Here is a 24,990-nt window from a genome sequence, read left to right as displayed (position 1 = left end):
ATGTAGCACCTTATGAAAGGGTTTACAATGTGCTTGTGCGCATACAGAAGCCACATCCAGGAACACCGGGGCGAACCCCTTCTCTGTTGGATAGGTGCACTGGGTTCTTTTACGTGCGTTACACAACACACGGGACCATCGACTTAACGTCCCATGCAAAGGACAAAGCAATGGTTAAGTGTCTTGCTTAAGGACAAGTGTCTCTACTGGGGCTCAAACCCACACTCCTGTGGAACAGAAACACCAGCGTTTGAATTCGGTGCTCTTAATAGCTCCGCCACGACACTTCCACTGTCGGGTGAATTGCTTCTCCAACCGACGTAATGATTTCATATGTCGATCCTAGCATATGCAGTGGTGGCGGCATTTGTCGTTGAAGTCCATTGCATTCTTCTTCTGGTGGTCACGCTCACTTCCTTGACACTGGTTCATGCCCACTTCCATTAACAATGCCATTCGATGACACTAAACACAGAACACGAAACATCGCAAGTATAACAATCGGCATAAGTAACGGCAAAATATGGTGGTTGGTCATACCATTGAAAGTTATAAGTGCAGTTATTTTCAGTTCCTTTAGGGGAAAGATGTGGATTACAAAACAATGGTTTCTTTGAAACATGAAAAGTAAAGCCTTAAACAGGGCCTTAAACAAAGTTGCTTTGGTCTGAACATAGTAAGGGATTCTGCAACAATCTAAAAAAAGGTTTTCCTTTTAAGCAATATTGATAACTTTGTACAAGTTTGTTGTTTTGTTTGTATGGCTCTTAAAAGGAAAAGAAACCAATTCCTGAAACATTCCTGTATCATACAGAAAAATCATATATTCTTTAAATGTGAAACTGAAAAACGAAATTATTACCTTAGCAATTAAAGAAATTTTTCCACAAATCGGTTTGATTCGCTCTTTCTAGGTAAGAGAATCAAAGCAAAAAACTGTAGCCCCCCCCCCCCAAAAAAAAGAAAAACCTTGGTTGAAATGAAAGGCTATCAAATGTCGCATCCTTCACATTGCAACAAGCGTCCACGGACACCCTGACATTCAGCATGGATTCCAATCCCCCGGAAATTAATTGCAATCTAAACAATATCATGATTGGATATCCCCTATGTCAGCTGTGGACTATAAGCTGATGTTACAGCCTCTGGTCTCGTGTGTCAGGCCTCATATTTCAGTCAATTTCACCCGCTCCTCAAAAATCTCAGATGATCAGAAGAGATGTCCACTTCAAGTTGAGGTTGCAACTGGGTACATCAGAATTGATGGCAGATGAGCATTTGAAATGTCAGGGTAAAGAGTTAAAATTCACAACTCTTGTTTAGGGTGATTTGTTTGGATGCAACGCCAATTTCTTTGGATATCTTTGTTCTGCACTTCAGGATGATTTTTTCTGAGGACCTGGGGCTGAAATGTAGACTTTACTGAGGGCTAAAGATTGAAGTTGCTCCTGTAACTGATGGAGATATTATTTGCAATCCAACACAATCTTTCACATAAGTCAAACAGCTACTTGAGCGGAATGTTTTGTGTTAACGGAAATGCCTTTTTAACTTGTTTGTAATGCGTTTGTTCACCATTTAAGTGTAATTTTGATGTGTACACTTCTTGTTCCTTTTTAACTGTCACAAGGATAGTATTTTTTATCACAGCCTTTTCTAACCAACAAAGCCATCTTCAACTTTTTCCTTTTATATCAATGTTACCAAACCGAGGCTGGAAGAACAAACTAGTCTGTTTCCTATTTGTAAAATGGTTATTAGCATTCACTATTGTTACTTGATACGAGGAACATGACCAAGGTGGAGGCAGCATGATAATGGTCTAGTCGGTGCAATGTCAGCTTCTTTGAAATGTTTGACAGGCTTGATTGCCGTGTTCATTCATGCACTTCATCCATTAGGAACCAGACAGATCTGCGGTAATTACTCCCACTAAAAGACTAGTCATGTGTTGCTCTCTCCCCCGTAATTCCTGAGCCCTTTCACATTTGAGACATTTAGCAAGGGTCCCTTGCTAAATTGTAGCATGGTTGTACAATTTAAAAAAAAAAATACCTTGAGTGAAAGGACAGCTCTTTTTTCTACTGTCCAAGTTCTCTTGCAAAATCTTGTCAAACATTATGCTGCACTTCCCGCCTCTATTTCCCGCCTTCATGCATCACCGCTGATCCACCGCCCAGTACTTAAGCAGCATGCAGCATCAGAGTCCAGCATTCTCCAGAAGACGATCAGAGCATACTGATTGAAACGTCGAGTTAATCCAACGGTTCTTTTCAGAACCACCCCAACTCATTTAGAGATTGTTATTACATGGTGTTACCACAAACTTTTCTATATCTTACTTCCACCATGCAAAGTTTCAAATCCTAATTATGCTACATTTTACAACCACGCTAAAATTAAGGAAGGGCCCCTGTCGTGTGAACAGCACTTAAGAGCCCGTAGAATCCCTTTAATCACCATCTGTGCATTCCTGTCATCGGATGAAATATAATATTCTTCCTGAAGTATCACAATTTTAATTGCAAGTGAAATGTGAGATGGATATATCCAGTGTGTGGAAAACTGTGATGTTCGGCCGGGAGAGTGTGTCGAGCATAGCCAGAATGTTCAAGCTCATTTTGATTGCTTATTGGGATGACAAGGGACTGTTAACAGCAGCAAATTCTCATTAAGATCACCACTGCTAAAGATAAAACTTAAAGGCTCGATCATTCTTAGGCCACATAAAAATAAAAAAAAAACTGTTGATTGTCCTTTTTTTTTGCGGATGGGGGAGGGAGGGAGTTTTGTTTTTGTTTTTTTTACATGCCAAATATGATCTCAAGAATAAAGAAATCATCACAATCACTATAAAACAGCTATAAGAGAGGGTTTGTGTGTTTTTGATGTTTAAAATAGTTTTGTCAAACAAAATTAACTCCTAGATGACATTTTCTGTAAACTTTTTCAAACAACTATTAGCACAGTGTAGCCCAAGTAAATATTTGAAGAGTTACCTTCTTTACAAACCTGTAAATTTTGAAGAAAAAAAATATCAGCTGAAAAATCTGGGCAGTAAAAGTATAAAGGGATAACCAGACATGGAAAAAAAAAAAAAAAAAAATGGGGTTGGGAGGTTTTGAACATTCGATTTGATTTGAGTCTTTTATTCCTTTCTACTTTTTTTTATTTGAAGAAAGATCGACTGTTGTAGTCGGTCGGAACGACTCTGGATTGCCTTGGTTTCAGACGTGGAACCTAATGTAAATGTTATGATAAAGGGATGCTGCAGTGAATTAAAATAAAACAGTTAATTTTGCTGTCATTTATTTCTGATATATGTATTGAACATCAATACAATGTGTTTTGTTTATTCCCGACATATCTGACTTGCGTAATTAGCGAATAAGTCATGCCCCCCCCTTTTGTGGATTGTTACCACCCCCCCTACCATCAACGTCACGTCGTGAATTCAAACATATCATCGGCAAAAAGAGTCTGGTCCCTAACTACACGCGCCTAGGTACCAGGCCACACAGTGCACACGTCTCTATATGCACACAGCCAGGGGGACCCGACGGCTCGGGTTACCGACATGACGTCACGTTCATGCAAATGAAGGGTCCCTTTTAGGGGCGGGGTGGGTTCCCCTAATCTCTTGAAACCATTTTTAAAATACTTGCGCATTTAATAAAAAATAGAAAAAAATATTTCAGGTTTAAAAAGTGATGTTTAATTGTTTAAATGAATAAAAAAAAACACTGCAGCCACCCTTTAAGTTCGCCTGTTTGAAACCAAAATTTCATTAGGTCGACCCAGACTCGCTCTTATTCTATTTGGTTCGGCACAACTCTGGAGCGCCTGTCTGAACCGGGTGTAAGATTCCAGCATACCGTGGGCAATTATCGGTTGTGGTTTATGGCAAAGTTTGGGCCTTTCACGTTAGACATTTTAAATTCATAATTGCTTGAAAGAAAATAAAAACTCTTGTGCATTTGATGAGAATGCTTGTTGTTGATACTTCATTGAGTCAGGCTTTCATTGTGACAAAGATATTTCCAACTACAAAAAATACAAGAACATTTAAGATTATTTCAGATGGTCCAACAATTTCAGATAAATAGCACTGCACAGTGGCACGGTAAAGATTTTGTTCTACCTTCAAATCTGTTCTGCTGTAAGAGCCAGATGTGGCAACAAGAAAGTCCATGTATATGTATGTACATGTACACGACATATTAACTTGCCAACAGGTTGTAAAAATCGGTTCCCATTTATATTTAAATCCAATTTAGTTGTCCGTCTCCATCTCGTGGCTGACCTGTTATTCCACTTCCAAACACGTCGCGCCCAGAACCTCTTGATTTATTTTATAGTGAACCTTTCCGGTACATTTAGGAACAAATCATGTGATCATCAAAGTTGTACGCATATTTGGTCTGATTTGCGGCTTTCTCAAAGCCAATTTGCTTTAATAGGCCGGGCCCCACCTGATTGGTTCATGTGACAGATATAGTTTAACGTGATATGGGAAGATAATTGGGCAGCCATGCATGTAAATGAGTATCGATGTGTCTCTACATTAAAGAAGAGATGCCGCAAGTTTAGATATTTTTTTCTTTTTCTGAGGAAGTTACTAAAGATGATGATATTTAAAGAGTTCCATGTCAGGTATGATGTTAGACATGATATGATTGGTATATGGAAGTAACCTCGCTACCATGGGCAGCGCGCCGTATCACGCTAGCTCTGCGTACGTCTCTAACCCCTGGGAGGCAAACTCCGATCCGTGTCTTTGATTGGCTATCATAAACGCGCAAAATCTTCATAAAGCTCTATACGTCGAAACGCGTGCGTATAAAAATGTAGGTAGTCACTTTTTTTGTCACGCAACACTAAACGCCCAACACAGAACGGATCGACCACAGGACTAATTGTAATATCCCTTATATTTGGATATTTTTGAGTGACACTTCCAGGGGTTATGATCAAGGCATGCTGGGAAAAAATGGCGCCGCGAGATCGTTCACCCCTGGGAACGAGGTTGGAATGGAAGAAATTAGTAAGAATGTGAGAACAAACAATTGTTGAGTCTAAAACTTACTTTCAACAAATTGGTACAAATACCAAATGTTGAGAAATGTGTGCAATGAAATTGTTCTTTAACACCCAGTTTTTATGTTATCTTGAGTAAGGAAGGATGAACCTACTATAAAACTCATCGCATTCCTTCTGTTTTCTTGACAGCATTACAACTTATGATATCCTCATGTCAGTGCAATTCCAATTTGTTGTTGTTTTGTGTAAATAACTTTTATGGTTTGTTGATGTTTTACAATCACTAGTTTAGTGTTTAAGACAAGTCCACTTTTACCTATGAATTATGAAGACACTTATAATAAAAAAAAATTAAAAATTTATGCCTTAATTTCAACAACAAAATAGTTGACATGACCTTGTTGAAATATTTGTTCGAGAGTTTTTAATCAAGTATAATTTTAATTAGAACAAATGTTATATTCAAAGAAAAAGCATTGTTGGACTATTTCTGTTTTTGGATGAGTGGATGTGAAGATAAATATACTTGCTTCTTTCCTGAAGACATAAGAATAAATGTTACTGTTATTGCCGTTTTACTTTTAACCGTGACTGCCAGCTGTTCTGATGAAAATTGTTTGTACGGTAGTACTTATGTAAAATAACTTTTCTTAAAAACTAGAGGATTAGGACAAATGTTGTATTTAACAAACAAAACAATGATGGACTTTTCCTTGGACTAGTGGATGCGCAGAGAAGCCATCTGCAATGTTACAGTTGAGAGAAAACATTTGTCATTTTTATGCTTCTCGCAGCTAATTATCTTATGAGATGCGGTTCATATAATTACACAGCGGCAGATTCTTTCAGCTCAAACCAAAAGCGTGTCCCTGCACCACCCACGCTTAATAAGCCTCAACCTCCCAGGGGAAATTCCCCAAATCTCTGGTTCAAGTTCATAAAAAAAATAAAAAATCAGAGGGTCTTTTGTTTGCAGGAGGCAGCGGGGGAGTCTCTCTCGAGGTATGAGAGTTATGTGAAGAGTATCTTTGTTACTAACTCAAGTCTTTCCTGTCATGAGCTAGAGTCTTGATCCTACTCCAATTTCCTGTGATGAGAGTAGGAAAAGAGCCTGGGCCCAATTTCATGGCTCTGCTTACCGCCGAATTCTGCGCTTACGATCGCGATTCCCCGCTTACGTGCAAGCGCCGAATTCCTGCGCTAGCCTTGTAAGCTTAGAATGCCTAGTAACGTGAAGTACGCACACGCAGAAGCCCAAATTCGCCGTTAACCCATGAAATACGCTTCCGTAAGCACAGAATTCCCTGCTTCCGTAAGCGCCGATTCTGTGCTTACGGTAAGCAGAGCCATGAAATTGGGCCCTGGTTACCAGTGCGGGGGTGCTGTGGAATGATTTGAATCAAATTCTAAGCCAATTACCTACAGCTGCAGACGGGTTGGATCACCATCATTACTGAATTTCTCAACATGGCGTGATGAGACATCAAATGCGCAATTTTGCCATGGGTTAAGGGATTGACTAATCCTAAAGCGAAAGGTCAGGTTTAGTGACAGGCGTCCTTCACAATGCATTTTGTGTAGTACTCACAATGCTATTGCTGATAGACATTTTACTGTCGTTATCATGCTTCGAATGATGGAAAAGTGTCCGAGTTTAGAGGGATTATTCATGGGTTTTGGAAGAGTACATTCCCACCCTTTAGCTTTCTATTAGCACACTATATGTTTTTAACCGGTGAAAGATTACATCACATGCCTCATCTTTAGTGACAAACAATGGTTTATGCCATACATTTGTATTTGCTTGCTGGAATAAATAAAGAGATATGGGTTTATATAATTTTTTTACTTGGACAGAATTTCAGTCCGACAGAAATATGTCTGTGCAGGATTAGTTTTGGTTTGAAATGAGTGAGCTTTTAGATTGTAGCCAGTTAATTTTGTTTTGAATTCCATGATGGACTTTTCAATTTTGTTTTACGGTTCAAAAATTGGTTGGTCAGTGAGAAATATTTATGTGAATTTCGCCTTTGATTATTATACATGCATGGAGTTTTTCACACAGTCTGAGTAGGTCATGAGAAAGATATTTGGCTAGGCCTAAAGGGCCATCACAGATTTGAATTGTGGTGTTAAAGACAGTGGACACTATTGGTAATTGTCAAAGACTAGTCTTCACAGTTGGTGTATCTCAACATATGCATAAAATAACAAACCTGTGAAAATTTGGGCTCAATCAGTTGTCGAAGTTGCAAGATAATAATGAAAGAAAAAAAACACCCTTGTAATTGTCACACGAAGTTGTGTGCTTTCTGATGCTTGATTTCGAGACCTCAAATTCTAATGAGGTCTCAAAATCAAATTTGCGGACAATTACTTTTTTCTACGTCACTTCAGAGGGAGCTGTTTCTCACAATATTTTATACTATCAGAACCTTTCCCCATTACTCGTAATCAAGAAAGGTTTTATGATGATAACTATTTTGAGTAATTACCAGTAGTGTCCACTGCCTTTAAAAGATTGCTGTGTTCAAAGATTACTCAAAGATTACTGTGGGTTCAAAATACATTCTAAATATTACATTTCTTCTTCATTAAAAACTCTTCATGTTGGTGATTGAGATAAGATGACACACAGATGCAGCTTTTTGTGTAGGAGTGGCAGAAAGCTTGAGCACACGACCAACAGGTACTGTTGATGTAAAATGTCTTACTAACAGTTTTTAGGGAACAGAGAGAAAATGGCTTGGACAGAATTTGAACCTGCGACATCAAGATTAACGTGCCGGTAATGAGCTATCTATCTAGCTCTATGATGATTGACTCCCTATTTTGTCAATTCTTTTTTACCGAGGGTGTTAGTCGGTTGGTGAAATCTCAAACTTCAGGAAAACTTGCTAGTAAGATACTATTTGGCTAACTGTTTTTACCACCATTTAGTCATTTCAGGAAGAGACTGTAGAAGGCTTTGAGGAATAGTGAATGTTAAATCCCATTTTGTATCTCCACAGAACTGTGCGCAGAGCTACTGGGGTTAATGTGAACATGAGAGTAGGCGTCCACACCGGCAATGTACTGTGTGGGGTGCTTGGACTGAAGAAATGGCAATACGATGTATGGTCACATGATGTCAATCTAGCCAATCACATGGAGAGTTGTGGAGAGCCTGGGTAAGATGATTACAGATCTCATGAAACAGTGTGGTTAACTTGAGAGTGGCTCACTCATCAATGCCTTTATGATGATCAAATAAAAAGGGGTGTTATTATGCAATCTCTTGATATTTGGTTGGATTCGAGATCCGAAATGCCAAATACCCACGGAGCGCTGTATGGGTGCGTTCGATTAGCTTCCCTGTGTCGCCCCACGGTGCTCACTCGGGAGTGCCCCTGACCAGTACTAAGCGAACGATCACTCACCCTCTAGGGGTGACGTCATGCACGTGGGGGCCAGCCCCAAGGTGACCCACTCCACAAACCGGGCACTTGGGGCTGACCCAGGTGAGCCCCTGGAATGACGTCAAAGCTATTCGAATGTACAGGGGGCAGACCGGGGTCGATGTACAGGGGGCAGACCGGGGTCTAATAGAATGCACCTTATATTTGGGTACAAAAAGAGTTTGAGCTTTCCAGGAAAGAAAGACACAGAACTTTGACCTTTTATTGACTGATCTCAAAGATTTTTTGATTATATGAAAGTATACAAATTTTTGGTACTACTGTTTTGCTGTAAAACAATCTTCAAGCAGATAATTGATTTTGTGAAAATGGCCTTCAAACAAAAGCTTTCTGTTTTAGAATTGGTGCTTTATGTTTATGGCCAAACAGTACAGTAACAAAAATGTTAAGGCACGAACATGTGTTCAAACATGTGTTCAAAATAGAAGACAACGTCTGTAAGCCAAATCGGAAGCTAAAGTCGTGTATTCAAAAAGGACCTATAAATGTTATGGTTAGTTTTTACTTTTTAACATTTCAGATTTGGGGGTGATTTTCAGTTTGTGATTAGCCTTTTCACAAAGCGATAGCACTTAAAGAGAAGGACCATGTATACGCTTAATGGCAATAAAAGCTTTTGGTTAAAAGCCTATAGCTGCTTTGGATAGCATAAATAATCTTTTGAAACTTACGTTGAAGAAGTGTTGTGGTTTCGCAAAAAGATATGTCAGTTTTTATGCCCCAAAATTTGAATACGAGAAGGGTTATTAATATTATCTTCAAGTACGTGCCAATCAGAATTGAAGAATGGAGTGGTGATAAAAACCTATTTTGCACGGCTCATACCACTATCTGCGTCTTGTGTGTTCTATGTCACGCGTCAAGTTTGCTTGAAGATAAATACGTTATCACACGTGCGCTCGTGGAAATACGGAAAATAGAGCACGATTGCGTCCTGAGGGAGTGGCATACATCCCAAATCCAACGATGCCGAAGACGCAGAAGCGCTATATTTTTCCGTTTTCCACTCGCGCTTGTGTGATAACTTATTATATCAGTATTGTATCTCAGATTGTGTATTCCAATTACGAATTATTCTTCCTGCATACGACTATACTCTAATAAAAGGAATGTCCTTCACCGTATAGATAGATTCAAATTTGTTTGCGATATCTTAAATTTTGTGTGTTTTTGAATAGGTTTTGCCTGTTTATTGTTGATTCCATTTTTCTTTGTTAATTTGAATGTTGTCAACCTGTTGGTTGTTTTTCATTCAGATTAACCATTAATTATTAAAACGGGACTACCTCTCTAAATGAAATGTTTACATTTTAGTTTAATTGTATACATTTACATTTATGATTTAAACAATTGGTTAAAAAAAGTTTAAAAAGTTGCAGTGGACACTATTGGTAATTACTCAAAATAATTATTAGCATAAACCTTTATTGGTGACGAGTTATGGGGTGAGGTTGGTGGTATAAAACATTGTGAGAAACGGCTCCCTCTGAAGTGGAGTAGTTTTTTGAGAAAGAAGTAATTTTCCACAAATTTGATTTTGAGACCTCAGATTTAGAATTTGAGGTCTCAAATTCAAGCATCTACACGCACACAACTTCGTGTGACAAGGGTGTTTTTTCTTTCATTATTATCTCGCAACTTCGACGACCGATTGAGCCCAAATTTTCACATGTTTGTTATTCTGTGCATATTGTAACGTACTGCCAGGGTCCTTGTTTGCTCTGTAGCCAAACGCAGACAGAAAAACAAACGAACTCAAATTCCGTTCAATATGAAACCCACTGATTTATTGAATACTTCGAGAAGGACAACTTATTCCATGCTCACTCACTGAACTCAACATTTTGGTCTGTCTACACATCTTAATCATACACAATACATTGCTTGAAAAGGCGCCAAAACAACGCATCCGGTCCGCGCACCTGGATAATCTCTTATAATTATGTTATACAATGTTATACATCATCGATAGTTCGTCCAATCACAGAACAGTTCACCAAAAGTTCAAGCCAGCTGCCGTGGGAGCGTTGTCCTCCAAGATCCGGCGGGGCCACTCCAACGCACCGGCGGGGCGCACAGTTTCAGTTCGTTACAATATGTTGAGATACACCAAGTGGGAAGACTGGTCTTTGACAATTACCAATAGTGTCCACTGTCTTTAATGGACCTGTCACTTGTGATATGGTTTGAACATTTGAGCATCTCACCATTGTCTTGATTTACTCTTAATCTTACAGGAGAGTTCACATTACGCAACAAACCCTTGATAACCTGAATGGTAAATATGAGGTAGAACCAGCACATGGACAACAACGCAGCGACTATCTGAGTGAACAGAATATAGAAACCTTCTTCATCGTGGATCCACATAAGGTAATTTTTCACTACAAAGAAAGAGAGGTTCTGAAGAAAACATTAGAAACACCTGATTTATCAATAGCACTCAGCACTAATGATGTCACTTTTGCTAAAAAAAGTACTTGAATAGCTAATTGTCCAAATAATTTCAAATATAATACAATCACTGCATCAGTGAAGCACCAAACTAAACAAGCACTATAGTCACTGACGATGACCAGAGCAAGCTAGTCAAAATGTTGAGACCAACCCAAGAACTGACTCCGCGGTAGTAAAGTTAATTACGATCCTATAAGCTAAAGTAGTAGTCCCAGCCTATTTCTATACCATCCGCCCAGGTAATACACTGTAGTTAATAAGTGCAGGACAGTTCTTTTCAGAACTGAGAAGTCTCCCAAACACCCGAACAATCTACTCCGCCTCAGTAGTAGAATAAAGCAAGACAGTTCTCTAAGAACAAACTCTACCTGGATACACACATGGTGTTTTCACAAACCAAACATTATACGGTCTTAAAACATGTGTTCTCAAGCAAGACTTTTTTCTCCAAATTTGACTTTCTCAACAGTAAAAAAATAAATAATAATAATAATAATAATAATGCCATAAACAACGTCAAACTAAGAAACAAAATTGCACAAACCTAAAACCCAATATGGTTGGGACCAACTGGGTCCAGAGATTTCCAAAGTACAATTAAGTGCTTTCAAAGGCACCAAATGAACAACAGATAAATATTGAGTAACTCTTCGCAGATCACAACAATCCTTTTTTTCATGACACAGTGATTGTTATTTGATACGTATATTAACAGCATAGAAATAACTGCTGCTTTCATTGTGCTGGACACGAAAACAAAATGTGTACGCATGATGTGGCTGATTCGCATGTTCCTTTAATATCAAACAGGATAGTCAACTCATTCAGATCGTTTGTAAGAAGCGTGTCAATCAATCATTTGTTAATGAGCAACCTCTCTGGCAGGAATTAATCTGGTCCTCATTACTTGATAACTTTCACACTGTCATTGATTCCAATCATAAAAGTTCATTTTAGGAGTCAACTGTAGTCTGAGACAGGTGTGGGTATTCGCACATTCCTGCCGCAACCAAGGTTAATTTGAGAATTTTTCACAAATGGCAGAGACTGATATAACGGGAGCCGAAGAGTTAAAGATGCAGTCATGCATTGAGAATAGGTCATGCTTCAATTTTCAAAGAAGATTTCAGCTATTTTGTGTCTTCGTTTCATAAATCTTTCATAGAGATGCCTAAACCTTCGACCTCGGTTGGTGTGACACTACACAGCTATATGCATGATTAAGGATTATGTGCACTCAAGCAGCTTCCATCACGTGCGATCCGGTCTAGTGTGTATTTATTTTGTGAGTGTAAGCCCAGAAAGCCTTTGTTAAATTAATAATGATGTTTGTGCTAACTCCGAAATACATGAATTTGTTTCTGATTTGTGGTGGTTCTGAATAGAACAAGTGGTGTATCAACTCCTTCTTCAGGAGTCCTTCTTCAGGAGAAAAAAAAGAAAATAGTTTACTACAAAGCAAAATTTTATCAAATTTTAAATCAAACAAAGACTAATTTTCTGGTGAGGGATTTGATTACTTGCCGGTATGTTACCAACTGAGCCTTTTGCCCATATGTTTGCAGTTTCCCTATTTTGTCAATGTCTTTGTTCAGGGTGCCAGTCAAGAAAGCTGGCACGTTAATACGGAGGTCATTGGTTCAAATCTCACTCAGTAAATTTTTCTTTGTTTAACCAGAAATCATCTTTTAATAGATGATGTTTTTTAAGTGAGAAACAGCAGTTCCTTCAATAATGAAATGCCCTTCATTATCATCCTTTATCTCTCAACAGAACAGATCAAACGTACTCCTGGATTCAGAGAATAATGTCCAGGAAACAAGAGGGCGCTCTACCAAGAAGATAGCGCACTACTTAGAGAGCTGGGGTGCTGACAAGCCCTTTGCAAACAAAGACGCAGAGCCTTTGATAAAGTCAGTGGGTGTGACTGTAAGTTGGAATCTCACTTTAGTCTGTCAAGCTTGGGGGAGGGGCCAATTTCATATCCAGCCATTCCAGTTGTTTAAAACAATGTAAAATACAATCAAACTAACCTGTGAAAGTTTCATTTCTAACGGGAGCATTTTTTTTAGATACACCGAAAATTTGGAGCAGTTTTGTCCATGCAGTAAGAATAATCTGCAGTTGGAATACACAATCTAGACTCAAGATTTTGGGGGAGAATTCTTTTAAATCTTTTTCCATAGACCACAAAATTCCCTACTTGGCCGGCCTCCAAAATGACTCTAGTTATCATTAGTATTGTTCACAGTTTTTGTCTTCTTCTGTTTGGCAGGGTATATATGCGGTCAACTGCTGCCTGTTCCCCTTTTCTGTCTTGGATCATAACACAAAGTAAGACAAGTTTGAAATTATGATATATTTCTTACCAAATTCACAATTTTCTTTCCTGTAAGCAAACATTTTGCAAAGAACCGGCTAAAGACAATGTGCATTACATTACATTGATATTTTCACCGGTTATTTCTTCAGTTCTACACATAAATCATGCCTTGGGTTTTTCCCATTAAATTAGCAAACACATTTATCAAAAGCTTCACGACACTAGTTCATTATATTTTAATGCAAAACCGTTATATTAAGTGTTGATATATTAGCCGCAGCAATTCCTTTTACTTTGTCATTAGTGTTGAGTATCGTATTCTTATCATAGCGTTGAATAGCAGTCAACTGTAACTCGATGCTAATGCTTGATTAAAGGTACATTTTAGACTGCTGTTGGGCAAGATTAGAAAATTGACTAGAGCAGTATTTAAACAATGATCTCTGGGTTTATTACCAACTGCAGCTATCAAATAGCCCTATGTTGGCGGTCTCCCTTATTGAGTTTGGTCTCAACATCTGTAATTAGGAATGAATGTAATGTATTCTAAAACACCGCTGCCCGTGTCGTGAAACTGTTTAGAAAATCCTGCTCTATCACCCCAATACTGAAACAACTACACTGGTTTCTTATCTCTCAACAAATCATTTTCAAACTGATGCTCATTGTCCACAAAGCTCTTAAAAGCAAGGCTCCCCACTTTAGTATAACTACTTCAAGTTTACACTTCGTCAAGGAATCTTTGACCAAGTTCCATGCTTCTCCTCATTGTTAACCCAAGTCTCGACACTTCTGGGGTGACGGGTCTTTTGCTTCAGCTGAGCCACGCATCTGGAACTTTCTACCACTTCATCTTAGATCTTGTCTCTGCACCACAAAATTCAAATCTCTTCTCAAAACTTATTTTATGTCACAGGTTTTTAAGGTTTTCTTTCGTTTTGTTTTTGTTTTACTGCGCCTTGCACACCCAGAAGGGTGGATATGTGTGCATTACAAGTCTTTATTAGTATTATTATTGTTAACTTTCAGCTGTCTGTGCCAACCAGCGTGGTTGGCTTAATATCCAACAATGGAAAGGTCTTTTTTAAAAAAAGAGAGAATCCAGGGACTTGACAAAATTGGTTCAATTACTGTCTCTCATCAAAGTATGGATTTCAGATGAATAATGCCCACAAAAGCACCCAGACTCAACACTGGTACCTCCATTCAATTATTCTCATCTGAATATTTCAGAAGTAGAGTCAAATTACTAAATCTGACTAGAATTTATTTCGAAAGTGTGCCTCTTTTTAGCCAGATTTCCCCTGGCATTTGAGTAATTATTCCAGAATTTTCTTTCTGTACACAGTTGGAGATGGAGATATGCTACTTAGATGTGTTTTTCCATATGCAAGCTTTTCATTGTTTGTCACTGATGAAGTAATACTTCTTGCATGTTTTGTTAACTTAATTTTGTTAGTTTTGTTAATTTTTTATTTTATTTTATTTTATAGACATGCACAATATTGTTAAAACACCCTTTCTGAAACCATCTATGTGTCAAGTTGAACTTTTCATGAACACAATTTTAGGTATAAAGTGTCAGTACAAGATGTAATTGCTTTTTTCTAAATAGTTTTGAAAATTGTAGTGTGCTAATAATTGGTACATTTTGTTCCAGTAAGGTATGACAATGACGCTCATATACCATCCTACTCTACCACCCCTCCTCACTCAACACTGCTACCCATCCCAAACCCAACCCTCATTTGTTCTTGCTTCCATATCATTGTGATGTGTCTATTGTTACATTTGGGCCTACAAGGTATATGACAATGATGCTCATCTACCCCATTCCACCACCCTCCTCACCGACCATCAGTCCCATCCCAAACCCCACCCTGGTTCTTTTTTTTCCACACTTTCTATAGAAGTCCTTAGAATTCAAGAAAAAACTTTTCCCCAGTAGTAGAATATATATTAAGGCCAGTTCTGATATGAACATAATCTACCCAGAAAGTAGGTAAGGCACATGGTGTTATACTGCAAACCAATTATAAGTTGACTCCACACATTTCCCTCTGCTGCTTGTTACTTTCCCATTATACATTGTAAGTTCTGCTTCTAATTAGGCTTTAAGAAGACATTATTTGAACTCTAACAATACACCGATCCATTAAGCTCCGTCCACGGCAAACGTGTGAGTAAGAACACGTGAGCCTCTTCAATGCCATTCTGCACAACATGACTTTATAGTGTCAGACTTTTGGTTGTGCTTTGGGTTGTGATTGGTCAATAGGCAATGGGGTTGAGCTTAATTGATCGGTCTATTGCACTTCTTTCTTGATATATGTAAACTTTGTAGATACATACAGTTTTGTTAATAATACCGTTAGAAATAGCTTTATGCAAACACAATTATTAAGTGTATTTCATGTGATGTTTCTTTCTGTTTGTTTATCCAGAATGCAAAAGCAATCAGCCGTCTTTGATCGACGTGTGAAGGAGAGAATGTTGCAAGCTATTGAAGCTATCAATGCAGAGAAGTAAGAACTTCATCAAGGCTTTCATTTCCTCTAAGTCAAATATGAATTCATTAAGCTTTTCCCCGTAATGCATTGATCAATCACTGTCAGGCCCTTCCTGGCAAAACATTTCGATAAATGTATTTTTTTAAGAAAAGCTAGAACAAAGATAAGCTGTTTTGCCAAAAAAAAAAAAAAGGTACAAAAGTGTAAAAAGAGACTGAGATAGGACATGTTATATTCAAATCCATATAAAGCACGCCTTTGAAACTTTGAAATGGAAAAAAAAAAAAACCCATAAATTGACCCTGAAATGATCTTATATAAACATAAGTTGTATTGGGTGGTATTGCCGCAGATGGAAGGGCTGAGTCTTTAAAATGCTTAAAAGACTGACATGTTAAAATACTTTTACAAAATATGAGCAATTAGATTCTGCCATTTGGATTGCTACATGTACATTTGAACATCAAGGTTTTTTTGTGTGATACGGGCAGATCGAGTGATACGGGCAGATCGAGATGCATTAGTCTTAGGTCCAAGACGCTCACTGTTGTTCTATTTTGTTGTGCTCTCTTTACTGTTTTTCTTGCACAAACTTATTCGATATTTCATTCTTTTTGTGTATCAGAAAATATGTAATATTTTTGATGACTGTTTTTGTAAACTGTACATTTTGGCTGCTGTATTGTAGTGTCTTAATAAATCATGAATAATAATAATAAAGAAAATAAATCATCCCCGACAGAGAGGGCGCTATCATCCAACAACTGCTCTCACATCATAAACTGCTGTTGTGAAAGCTACTGCACATGATCATACATGTCATGAGAGATGTCAGATCTGTCAGCTAAGAATTGTTTTCTTGACTAATACAACAGAGCATCTTGGAAAAGACGAGCATCTTGCAACCTAGCCAAAATATCGTACGCTCTACAGCATCTATTGCCACCCATGTTGTTTGGACAGGAAAGCAATCTGTCTATGTGCTTTTTGTAGACAAAAAGCAAACAATGTCCACAGATTTACATAAAACTGACACAGCTTGAAGATAATGATAGTAGAAAGCTTCCTTGAATATAATAATTACTTGCTGAGGTGCTGTAGTTTTTGGGAAATGAGTAAAACAATGTCATGAAACATATTTTCATGACAATGTTTTACTCATTTATCTGAAACTACAGCACCTCAGCAACTAATATTTTAAGGTACGCTTTCTGCTGTCAATATTTTTAAACGGTGTAGTTTACTGTAAATCTGTGGACATTGTGTTTTGTGTTACAAAACATACCCAAATCCTTTAAGTTTGTAAATGTAATGCCATTCCTCTTAAATTGCAGCCAGTCTTTCAGTACCAGTTTATATTTTTCATTGAAAAGACAGGTTAATAAGCCCCATCTTCTACAAGTTTTGTTTGGGTAGAAAGAAATTTAATATAACCCCAAAGAACAAAATATGATGAACTTTGGCTATCATGTGGATCTAATACTTTGTGTGTGATGTTTTCTGTCAAGTTTTGGAATGGATTTTTTTTTACTTTATTTCATTTCTTAAAACTTATATTCATTAAAGGCCTTGGTCAAGATCAGATGACTTCCACAGGGGAACGATGTTTTTTCGCAAGGCCAGTTTTGAGAAGAAGGTAGGTATCTGTTTGAGTTAAGGGTACTATCGATCGTGATTTATTCACAAGAATCAGCCCAAGAATCTTGGAAAAAGGTTTAAAAATAATTTAAAAAAATTAAAAAGTATTCTCCAAAAAGGATGTATGAGAGTTCTACAAACTTTTCTTAGTTATTGACTTACCTTTTTGATACTTAAGTTGTTTTGCGTCTTCTTCATTTGTGTATAAAGAAAAAATAACCTGTCTAAACTTTCGTAAATGTTTATTTTCAAATAAGAAAGAAAAAGTACATTGGAAGAAGGAAATGAGGTAATAGAATTGTTGCGTTGGTTCTTTCCTAAGCCACAAAGGTTTTTCTTTGGGCCTCTTGGTGTTCCTCCCTCCAGAAAAACCCCCACTTATTTATATCTGGCTGTGCTCTGTGGTCTTGGTCTAATGTGGCTGGCTGCCAGAGGACATGTTGTAGCCGCGTCCCTCACATCTCAGCTTCTCATCAGCTGCATGTCGTAGGGATGATTAGCCCCCAAATGATTATTATTAGGTGTTCGTTCAAAACAACTCTTTGATATTGTTCGTTTTTTTTAAAGTTTTTAAAAAAGTTTTTCTTCTTTCTCTCAGAGTCGATTGTCCACAAGAAAACACAAAGTTGCGAAGCTTGCATAAAGTTGAAACTTTGCATGCGGGTAGACAATATATAACCAGTAGATGGTACAAAAGTTGTTACGTCACGATGACGTCATCAGTTGACGAGATACACTAATTAAAAGTTTATTACTTCAAAAAACCATTACTTTTGATCTACCTGAGGGTACAATTAATACAACATTTGGAAAGGTCACTAAAAACTCTGTAAACCTTGTCTTCTGGTTCAAATCGAATTTATTCTTTCTACAAAAGTACATGTTTGGTTTTATCTACGACCATACTGCATTGATAACACAGGTTCCCGCCCGATCACTGAAATTAAGCAAAATTTGGGCCCGTTTGATTTCTTTGAACTTTGACGAGCTATTAACAACACTTTTTTCATTGATTCAAACACTGACCCAACAATAGCCGAACACCTAGTGTTTGTTTCTACAAACACTAAATTCTAGTTATATTCATGTTTCACAATATGAATTAGAACGTTTTAAACTTTTTGTTTGTTTATAATATGGAAAGAAAGTGAGATATTTATAAATCAACAACAAATTTTGATGATTTTGTATTCCTTTTCAGTTTGCGTGTATGCGTGACCCGTCTTTCAAGTACCACATGGCGTGTGTGTTCCTGACATTTGTCTTCATTTTATTATCTCAACTCTTAACACAACCTCGCACTATCTTGATGCTGGCGGCATTCAGTGTAGCGTGTATGGTGCTCGTATTTGTGCTATTTATTGGAATGGCTGAACAGCTCAGGGTACGTCCGAGATATCGCTTCTTTTGATTTGTTCCCTTAATTTGTCAGTTACAAAAAGTGTCAATTAAAGTACGAGAAATTTAAAAGAAAACAGAAACTGTGACATTCCATTTTTGAAATTGCTGCATGGTTTTGAAACTCTGTCCTAAAGTAATATGCACTCTGAGAAACCTTGCTATTTATGATTAAAAACAAGTTATTATGAGAGACCCCCTAATACCACAAGGCCGGACAGACCATTTGTTATAAAATGCATATGGTTAGAAAGATGTTTTAAAAGTAGAATACAATGATTCACACACATTTACCTCGAAATTGCATGGTTTTCCTTCAACTTTGCGAACTAACACGGTCGGCCATTTATGGGAGTCAAATTTTTGACTCCCATAAATGGCCGACCGTGCTTGTCGACAAGGTAAAAGGAAAACCACACAATTTCGAGTGTTTCGAGTGTGGATCATTATATTCTACTTTTAAAATATCTTTCTTACCATATGCATTTTATAACAAATAAATACTTTTCCAAAACCGCTTTTCAAAGACCAACTCGACCGATCCAAGGCAACATGTTCCTTTAAGGTTAATTCTGTGGTTTCTGATGTTTTCTTGTAGTGTTTAAGGAAGCTTGCCTTTGGCTGGTTGGCCAAGCTGGTTACCAGGAGGAGTTGGATGAGAATGATCTTGACATTTCTTGCGATGGCCGTCCTCTATACAGTATCAATCATCAGTGTGGTATGTTGCATTAACTTTGTTTGTCTGTATAGAGCTTATTGTCTGTCTGTCCAGTCAACTTTGTTTCTGTCGGTTTAGCTTTTAATTCCAAATTATGGGGATAGCTATTATTTTTAGGGAACATAAAGGTGTGTACGGGAGAACTTCACAAAATAAACAATTTGCTCTTATCTAGTAAGAATCATCTTGTTTCGCTCAAAACAATGTACCTATTTAATTATCTGTCTGGTCTTGTCCGTCTGTCTGTTCTTGTATAGTCCTAGTAGTCTTGTCTGTTCCAGAGTAAATTTTTATAAAGCACTATGCTTCAAATTGTCACTGCGTGTTGGTAATAGCTCAACGGAGTATCTTTAGCCATGTTGTAAATTATGTTTCAATTCTGTAGACTGTATAATGATTGAATTGCATTTGATGCTTTTGCTGTTGTTGCCAATGCTGAAATAAAACATCACATAATATTGCCTACATTAATATGTTTGTATGTGAACTGCTTTGATTTATTTCAGTCAGTTTGTGATCCAGAGCCTGGGAATCTTGTAGTTCCTTCAAAATACGATTCGTCCAACTTCAACTTACTTAATAACAACAGAAGCATTAACTCAACAGACAACCTAAACTTGTGCAAAGCACCCGCAGTGAGTATTGGTTTTGTTTATTTATATTCTGGTTTACCCAACTTGCTATCATCAAATGATGGCCTTTTCTGAAAATTCATAATTTGTCCTCATTGAAGTGTGTCCTGAACTGGGCCCATTTTCATAGCACTGCTTAACGGTAAGCAAATTTGCGTGCTTACTGTAGCAGAAAAATTTGCTTAAGCCTTTCACAGGTTAGCAGAAAAATTGGGCGGGCATATTGCGTGTTTACCGTGGATTTGCATTGTGACGTCATTTACTTTTGTGCGGTAAGCACCGGAAGGTTAGCATGCCTTTTCGTGTGCTTACGGTTAGCAGCGCTATGAAATAGAAATCGCACAGTAAGCAAAAAATCGGCCGCTAAGCAGCTATGAAATTGGGCCCTGATTGTCAAAACAAAAGAAATGTCAGGCTTGTGGGCAAGGCAAGTGAGGAACAAGATTGAATCACAGAGGTCCTCTAAACTGCTCAGAATTTATCTCCACATCATACTGAGTTATAATTTTTGGAGCTACCATCTACTCCGACCTTTATAAGTACTTTTGAATTTATTTGGAAACATTTATCTTTGTTGCCCGGTCGGTTTGGTGTAGTGGTATGTTTCCTTTGAATTTGATTTCGAGACCTCAGAGTTAGATTTTGAGGTCTCGAAATCAAGCATCTGAGAGCACACAACTTGTGCAACAAAGGCGTTTTTCTTTCATTATTCTCTCGCAACTGCGATGACCAATTGAGCTCAAATTGTCACAGGTTTGTTATTTCTATATGCATATGTTGAGATACACCAAGTGAGAAGACTGGTCTTTGACAATGGGAGACTTTCTGGGACGATAGAGGGCAGCAGACTTACCGGGTAAATCCATTGTTCTCAGAATTATGCGCATGTTCAGAACTACGTAAACAATGGAAATTTACCCGGTATGTCTGCTGCCGCCTAGCGTTGGAAAGTCTCCTATTACTAGTAGTGTCCACTGCCTTAAATAATACCTATTTTTCTGTGTGTAGTACCTAGCCAGGAGTTGTCTACTAGCTCTTCTTGGCTGTGTCATGTTCCTTCAGCTAGGCTACTGTATAAAGCTTCTCCTAATGCTGGTTGGCTTTGGTTCATACATCTTGGTTTTCAACTCAACTCATGCGGCAGTCTTTGACAACTGGGACCATGCTGTGTACACAGCGTATGGGTAAGTCTAGTGCCATCATTTATTATTATAGATAAGTTGCAATAATAATAATAATATCAAAATCTTATATAGAGCACGTATCTACCAAATAAGGTACTCAAAAGGCGCTGAATATATACAAACTTTCAGAAAGATAGGTTATTGCAATGATGAATTTTGAGACCCAATTAGTTAGCACCTGATAAGGGTTTACAAGGTGCTACTAAGCAGCCACAGCCAGGAACACCGGGGCAAACCCCTTCTCTTTTCGAGAAGTGCACTGGGTTCTTTTCCATGCGTTACACAACACATTGGACCAACGGTTTTACGTCCCATCCGAAGGACGAAGCAATGGTCAAGTGTCTTGCTTAAGGACACAAGTGTCACGGCTGGGGATTCGACTCACACTCTGCTGATCAGAAACACCAGAGTTTGAATTCGGTGCTCTTAACCGCTTGGCCACGATACTTTCAGTAGAAGCCATCTTTACGGGCAAATTGCATTTTGGCTTGCTGTTGCGTCAAGCGCTCAATTTATTAACGCAGCCACGTTGTTTACTAACCAATCAGGCAACAAGTTTTGTGAATAGTGCGTGTGCTGCACGCCGTTCTCATGCAAAACGAATGGTTGTGTGTTCCCGATCGCCCGTAAAGATGGACGATTTATGTCATGTGGGAACTATATCTATGGTTTATTAAAAACATTGAAGTTTTGCAGCTGGTAAATCAATAGTGGCTGCTTTAAAGAAGCATTTTCCTTCAAAAGGATGTGGTTTTAGACAGAGGGATTCAAAGCATTTCAATCTGAGGAAGGTTTTCACATGAAACGTTTCTCAGATTGTGTGTTTCCAATTACGGGTTATTCTTCCTAGACATACGCTCCAGTTTTTTTGCGATATCTCAAAAAGGCTACCACGTTTTGTTGTGAAATTATCACACGTTAGTTTTATTGTATATAATATCTACATTTGTATAGGATTAAAACAGTTAAACAGTTCCAAAAATCAAAGGTATTCTTTGCCCAAAACAGGCTGTAAATGTTCCAGATATATTGGTGCACTACTCAAAATTGTCTTCTTGTAATAAGGGGGAAAAAATAAAATAACGAAACACATGTTTGTGTCACTTCCTGGAATTTGTTTCTATTGAGATTGTTTTTGAGCAACAAGAAAAGTTTTCTGGAAATATGTTTTGTTTTTCTTGTTTCAAGTACACCCTGACTAGTAGTGTATTAGTTTGCACCTAGTGAGATTTTAGATAACAAATTGTGCGTGTGTTAAATAAGGTATAACTTGTAAGGAAAGAAATTTCTGTTTTTGTCTCCCTTTGCAGTCTGAATGGTTTTGTTCCGCTTCGTATTATGGCGACAGTTGAATTACTCCTCATGGTCTTTACACTATTCTTGGTAGCGAGACAGGTAAACAACAATTTGCAGTGATTTAAAGCAACTTAAGAGCATGTGTGAAACAAATTTATAGGTCTGGAACAAGAAATTTAAGTTTTTTTTTTTTTCATTAATATTATATATTTTGCTTTTTACCCTTACATCGATGTGTATGAAGCACTGCTTACTCCAAACTTTCTCAAGAACTGTGAAAACAAATCTTTAAAGACTTTGAGCTCAATAATGAAATAAAAAAAACACCCTTGTCACACAAAGTTGTGTGCTTTCAGATGCTTGATTTCGAGACCTCAAATTCTAAACTTGAGGTCTCGAAATCCACTTTGGGAAAATTACTTCTTTCTCGAAAACTACATCACTTAAGGGTAAAAAAAAAAACCACTTCAATCTCCTTGCATGATTGTTGTACAAAAGCACGCAGATTGCAAGATGGAAATCATTGTTGGCTGCTTTGCAATTGATTTGACCCCAAAAATGGAAACAGAGGGGCTGTTTGAAAAGACAAGAGCCGGTCCACGTAATTTGACTTGAAGGAAAGCAGCTGTGCCTGAGCCTCTTTAAGTCCCTTCTTTTCTTCATAGCGCTTCAGCAACTGTAGAAAAGATATTTGAGAAACTCAGATAAATTCTCATTACCAATTTGCAAAATCAAACGGTATCAATATAGTCCGGTGATTTATTGTCAATTTGTGGGAGCAAAACCTGGCTTTAAAGGATTTGGGTACTTTTTCAAAATGTCCATAGATTTACATTAAACTTACAGGGTTTGAAGATAATGATAGTGAAAATCTTCCCTTCAAATCTTACTAGCTGAGGTGCAGTAGTTTTTGAGAAATGAGTAAAAGAATGTCATGAAAAAAACGTTTGTAAATGCTTAAAATTATTTTCGTCTCATGAGACAAAAATTATTTTTATGACATTGTTTTACTCATTTCACAAAAACTACAGCACCTCAGCACGTAGTATTTTCAGGGAAGCTTTCTACTATCATTATCTTCAAACTGTGTAAGTTTATTGTAAATCTGTGGACATTGTGTTTTTTGTCCTACAAAAGTTACATAGACGCTTTAAGGCAACAACTTTGATACAATTTTTATCACCAGTCATGTTGCTCCAGATTTAATGTTTTTTGAGTGCACACAATGATCTGTAATCTAATTGTTGCTCAGGTTTTTTTATAGCTTGATTGTGATTCTTTTTTTTATCTGCCAATGATTAGTGGCTTGTTCCACCCCTTATGTAATTTCAATTTGTAATATTTAAAAACTATTGTTTTTTTTGTAATTCGATCAGCCTTTGTGCTGCGAGAACAGTTTTTTTAATAAACCATTTTAATTTATCTTATCTATCTATCTACTTACTTTACAGAATGAGTATTTGTCCCGGCAAGGTTTCTTGTGGCAAATGAAGTTTAAAGTCGAGAGGGAGGAAGTAGAAACGATGGAATCACTGAATAAAGTCCTACTGGAGAACATGCTACCAGCTCATGTCGCTGAACACTTCATGAAGCAAAGAATGAAGTCGGATGTACGTAATGTATAAACTTCTCTTGAAATACTTTGATGCAACATTAGTTTGGAGAAATAGCAACTCATTTCAAATGTCTGTCTGGCATCATATTCTTCTTGTTTAGTCTGATTTCCAAACTTTTTGTTACCCTTTGAAAAAAAATAAAATAACTGGGATTAAATAGACTTAAAAGTCAGTTAAAGACACCGGACACTATTGGTAACTGTTAAAGACAAGTCTTCTCACTTGGTGTATCTCAACATGTGCATAAAATAACAAACCTGTGTCAATTTGAGCACCATTGGTCATCAAAGTTGCGAGATAATAATGAAAGGAAAAAACACCCTGGTCACCCAAAGTTGTGTTCTTTCAGATGCTTGATTTTGAGACCTCAAATTCTAAACTTGAGGTCTCAAAAACAAATTTGCGGAAAACTACTTCTGTCTCGAAAACTACGTCACTTCAGAGGAAGCCGTTTTTCACAATGTTTTATATTATCAACCTCTCCCCATTACTTGTCACCGAGTAAGGTTTTATGGTGATAATTATTTTGAGTAATTACCAATAGTGTCCACTGCCTTTAAAGCCTGCACCATGGGTCAGCGCTTATATTCTCAGGCTAGTTTTTGACACTTGAACACAGGCTTGGATGAGGCCAGTACAATCAAGACGTTTTACAAGTCCTGCCTAAGCTTCTTGTGTTTTACAACTGAATGAGTATACCTCACTGTGTCGTGTCTTTAA

General features: G+C 37.6%; 1 protein-coding gene across 2 annotated transcripts in view; it reads left to right on the top strand.

Annotated features, from left to right (window-relative positions):
- The window catches only part of LOC117289612 (adenylate cyclase type 2-like), a 98,273-nt gene that overhangs the window by 68,194 nt on the left and 5,089 nt on the right, over positions 1-24,990 (top strand). For both annotated transcript variants that reach the window (XM_033770815.1, XM_033770814.1), the window contains exons 8-19: positions 8,052-8,210; positions 10,736-10,871; positions 12,729-12,884; positions 13,231-13,289; positions 15,723-15,803; positions 17,355-17,424; positions 18,628-18,810; positions 19,423-19,542; positions 20,049-20,177; positions 21,183-21,358; positions 22,669-22,753; positions 24,106-24,264. In XM_033770815.1, the coding sequence (XP_033626706.1) occupies positions 8,052-8,210; positions 10,736-10,871; positions 12,729-12,884; positions 13,231-13,289; positions 15,723-15,803; positions 17,355-17,424; positions 18,628-18,810; positions 19,423-19,542; positions 20,049-20,177; positions 21,183-21,358; positions 22,669-22,753; positions 24,106-24,264 (1,513 nt within the window). The remainder of the gene's footprint in view (positions 1-8,051; positions 8,211-10,735; positions 10,872-12,728; positions 12,885-13,230; positions 13,290-15,722; positions 15,804-17,354; positions 17,425-18,627; positions 18,811-19,422; positions 19,543-20,048; positions 20,178-21,182; positions 21,359-22,668; positions 22,754-24,105; positions 24,265-24,990) is intronic.

Source organism: Asterias rubens, chromosome 4 (assembly GCF_902459465.1).
Source record: "Asterias rubens chromosome 4, eAstRub1.3, whole genome shotgun sequence".
NCBI classification, from domain to species: Eukaryota; Metazoa; Echinodermata; class Asteroidea; order Forcipulatida; family Asteriidae; genus Asterias; species Asterias rubens.
Note: the sequence above shows the minus strand (reverse complement) of the source record. Positions and strands in the feature narration are given on the sequence as shown.